Here is a 4,713-nt window from a genome sequence, read left to right as displayed (position 1 = left end):
GGTATTTTGTGGAAGAGCCACACTCAAGGGGCCAAAGAGCCGCATGTGGCTCGCGAGCCGCAGTTTGCTGACCACTGCTCTAAGGAATCTCTTACACCTCTGCTCCAGAACACATAAAAGGAAGGGTGATATCAGTGAAGACCCGGAAACAACCAAATGTCCATCTACAGAAGAATGGATACATAGTGGTCTATTCCCACAATAGAATTCTATATATCAGTGAAGATGAATGAACGACAGCTCTAAGCAACATAAGCAAAAGCAAAACAAAATTTAAAAAAAGCAAATCCTAGAAGAGTACACAGAATATATTTTTAAGCTCAAATTACATGCATATGATAAAATTATTATTTTTTTAAAGCATATAAAACAAAAATCTGTGCCAATGGTTACAGGGAGTGGGGATGACAGAGGCCGAGATAAAGAGGAGCATTTGAGAGGATGCCAGTTAGTGACAATGGTAGAGTTCTTGGATTGGGTGTGTGTGAGGAGGGGTATCATGACCACTCCTTAGTATTAATATGCTTTATAACTTACCTTTATAACTTCAGTATTTGTTGTATACACAAAAACATATGTATTTTCCATTCTTTGACATGTATGACATATAATTAAAAAGAGGGAAATATGACTAAAATATGCTAGTTGATATTCACTACAATGGGGACCAAATTCCCAATCCAATACTTACTGGTCAAGGGTCTTATAATAAATGTCCAGATCCTTGTTCACAAGCTCTGTTGTTCTCATAACAATCATCATTTCTCTATACTTTTCCTCAGCATCTCGAAACTGAGGTGATCGAAGTTCTTTCTTAAAGTGAATAATTTCTTCCTCATAACCCTTCTGTCGCCCTATTGCCAAACTGTGACTTCTTTTTATATTTTCTATTTTTTCTTCCAAGTTCTGATGTTCACTATGAAAGGGATAAATGACAAATGAGGACCATTTTTAGCTTTTGGCAGCTTGAAGTGGAAAAGCCAGATCTCTTTAGAGAGAAATATCATTTATCATTCTCCTTAACAATCAGCATATGATAATAGAGTCTTTCCTTGCTTTTTATTGTAAGGCTTCAGTACAAAAGAAAATTTTCTTACTTCCAAATCCCTGAAGCATCCAGGTTTCTAAACAGTTAATTTTTGTGTGCTGAATAAAGAACTCTCATAACATGTGAGCAATAAGAAAGTTCCTGACTTTTAGACACTAAATAAAGCACTCTTAGTGATTAATATTAGAAATTCACAAACTTCTGACTGTGAACTGAGAGTGTACAATGAGGAGTTATTGAATAACAGGTGTCATAATTTTGTGCACATTGTCAAAGACAAATATAATTTTATTTCAAACTATTAATTTCTATAGTAACACCTACTAAAAAAAAGTTTGTATTCCTCTATGAAAAAATTTCTCACACAAGCGTAATTCTGACCAAAAAAAGTAAAATACCCAAACTTAGTAGATAATACAGTTTTTAATATATGATTTAAAAAATCTTCATTCATTTAACAGTTCCTTATGAAGCACCCTCTATGTGCCAGGCACTGCTGTCAAGTTTATGAACATCCTTACAGAATTGGCCTGATTGTCCTTTTGTTGGTATTTCTGTTGTGTTCTGGTTGAAGAAAGGTTTGCAAAAGAGCAGTCGTACTTAGTAGACTGAATAGATGTAAAAAGCATTGTTATATACCAACCACAGAAGGAATTATATTTAAAAAATCTGGTTTTGCTTTCAGTAGCAAAGAATAAATTGTTTCATTTAAAAGTTTCTTCTAAAAGCTTTATTTTTTCCAACTTGCAACCGGGAGCACTAACATTATAGCGTTAAAGAGCGGAGGCTTGGGAGCGAGGATATCTGAGTCACATTCCTGGCTTTCATCAAAATTTACTGTGAATTTTTTTCCTGAGTCTCAATGTCCTAATGTATAAAAAATGAAGAAGCTAAAGATGAATAGCTCTTCCAGCTAAAAAGTCTGATTTCCTCATTATAGGAAAGAGATTTTAAACAGCTAAACCAATAACAGGGTTAACCACTTGTAGTGTTTTATAAATTAAAATTTCAGTTTACTATATACTTTAGAAAACCTAAAGCATTCATTGATTCATATTTCTGTGTAAAGTCAAACAAATGAAAAATCTATAAGGAATGGCTGAATGAGAGACCTAAATTTAATCAACTGAGGCCGTTAAAAAATCAATTTGGTGAGTATAGCCATTTATACCTGTCTAATGCCTTAGCATCAACCGAGTTCTAACAGAATTCTTAAGGCAACTGACTCTAAGGCAGACAAGGCAAGAACAAAATCTTTTCTGCTGCACCAGGAAGGTAGACACTACAGTAAGTACCAATAAAACCAGATGAAAGAAGAATCAGGACAATCTTAAGAAAAAACCACACAAATCTGCCTGGTTGTCATCTATATATATACTAGTAAAAGCCCAGCGACCTGAACGGCGGAACAACCACAACGACTGGTGGCTATGACGCATACTGCGGCAGCTAACCAGCCTGATCCCAGCCCCAATCCTCCCCACCTCCAACCCCCCCAGCCAGCCCGGCCCCTGATGGGCCCCCAACACCCCAATCGGGGGCAGGGCTGGCCAGCCAACCACCATGGTCCCTCCCCCTGGCCAGCCCATCCTGATGGGCCCCCATAGGGGCAGACTGGCTGGACCACATCCATGCACGAATTTGTGTACCAGGCCTCTAGTATAATTATAACTAAGACCATCTAAAATGGGTCTCCAATGTCAAATCACTTTGGCAGTATTATAAATTGCACAAGCTCTGACCCAGGCAGGGTTCATAGGTCATATATTGTTTTTGCTCGGTACCATTATCTTGTGAAGCAGACTAACAGAAACCTGGGGACTTGGCATTTTTAATTCTGTCCACCACTGCAGTGTAACTATAAATTCTATATCACTTCTTCAGTAATTTAATTCATAAGGCCATGAAATATATTTGTATAAAAACTTCCTATAAGTCTCAAGGGACATTTAGGCTAAAGGCTTAAATCATTTTAAAAAAACACATATTAAATATTCTTCACATTCAATAATAGTCCTTTATTTAAACTAAAGACTATTTTTAAAAAACATACTTTTTCAGTTGTAAGACCTGCATTTGACCCATTTCCTTCAAATGTTGTTTTCTTTCTTCTTCAACTTCTTTTAGTTCTTCATTTCTTTTTCTTAACGTAAGATTATCCTGCAGCCATCTTTCTTGTATCTAAATGTAAATATTAAACCAGTTAAAAAACGATCAAGTTACCAACATGTGATTCATAACAGGCAACTACTGGCAGGTAGTACTAATTCTGCCTTATTTAGAATCGTGTTAAACTCAATAGAGGGAGAATAAGCCAGGGTGAAGGAATCTACAACCTGGACTAACCTGGATTGCACATATAAACCAGAACAGAAATTTACACAATGAAATAACAACTGTAACTAATTAAATATTTTATACCTGTACCCCATTGGATCATCTTGCATAGGAACCCCACAATAAAAAATCTGATTGAAAAAAAAATCACAAGCTAGCAATATTACTATTAATGTCCCCCCTCAATTTTTTTTGCCTACTTGTATTTTTGTCCTATGTGCCAATACTGTTAGATTCTATTTTTTTTTAATATATTTCTTTATTGATTTCAGAGAGGGAAGAGGGAGAGATAGAAACATCAATGATGAGAGAGAATCATTGATCGGCTGCCTCCTGCACGCCCCCTACTGGGGATCGAGCCCACAACCCAGGCATGTGCCCTTGGCCAGAATTGAACCTGGAACCCTTCAGTCCCCAGGCCGACGCTCTAGCCACTGAGCAAAACTGGCTAGGGCTAGATTCTATTAAGTATGTCAGATAAGATCTTTACCTTCAAGCTAACAAATAATAAATCATACAAGGCAGTAAGAAGTGCCACAAAAATAGTAAATATTTACTTGATGAGACTTCCATGGCCATTGAATTGAACTGAAAATTTAAAAAGTTGGCTGTTCTTATTGAGCAGTTTTGTCCTTAAAGAGACCTAATCACTTAGCAGCAGCAGCAGCAGCAATGCCAACACAATTATTTCAGTAGGTTTCCCAGTGATTACAATGGACTATATTGTGAGATAAACATTATAAGTTGATTCTTTGAAATTTAGAGAAAAAAATATCCTGTAGAAACAATGTTGGTTTAGACCATAAAAGCCTGAATATAGAAAACTCATCACAAGTTCAAAGTCAAGACTTCTCAAAGAGGGAGCTAGGTTCCTCTGTCAGTGACCCTAGCTGCTGAGATAAACTCAAGAGTCATGTGGGAAGTGGGAGGGAGAGGCAGATCTTTGGCAATATCTTGTTAACCAACAATAACAGCACAGAGTCACCAGGGAAAATGAATTTGGAGGTGGGAGAGAAGCATGGAAGGATTTTTCTCTCATGTTTAGTGTTCATATCCAACCCTGCCCATCTATAAATCACTATTTTGTGGGTTTTTCCCCCAACTGTCATCAGTTTTCCTGGTAATCATAATATCCTATCTAATAATAGAGAAACATGGTAATTAACTGTAACTTCGCTACCCTTCCCATTGGCAAATCAGGAGATATGCCAAATTAACTGCCAACCAAGATGGTGGCCGGCAGCCAGGCAGCTGAAGCGAACAGGAGGCTTGCTTGCTCCAGTGATGGAGGAAGCCAAGGTTCCCCGCCTGCCGCTGCCGGCCTCTGA

At 37.4% G+C, this 4,713-nt stretch overlaps 1 protein-coding gene across 1 annotated transcript in view; it reads right to left on the bottom strand.

Annotated features, from left to right (window-relative positions):
- RAD50 (RAD50 homolog, double strand break repair protein) overlaps positions 1–4,713 on the bottom strand; it is a 74,110-nt gene that overhangs the window by 17,375 nt on the left and 52,022 nt on the right. The window contains exons 20-21 of the mRNA XM_005865534.2: positions 3,102–3,229; positions 692–916 (exon numbers count right to left, since the gene is read on the bottom strand). Coding sequence (XP_005865596.1) covers positions 692–916; positions 3,102–3,229 — 353 coding nt within the window. The remainder of the gene's footprint in view (positions 1–691; positions 917–3,101; positions 3,230–4,713) is intronic.

The sequence above is a fragment of the Myotis brandtii genome, unplaced genomic scaffold (assembly GCF_000412655.1).
Source record: "Myotis brandtii unplaced genomic scaffold, ASM41265v1 scaffold208, whole genome shotgun sequence".
NCBI classification, from domain to species: Eukaryota; Metazoa; Chordata; class Mammalia; order Chiroptera; family Vespertilionidae; genus Myotis; species Myotis brandtii.
This window is presented reverse-complemented; position numbering and strand designations above follow the sequence as displayed.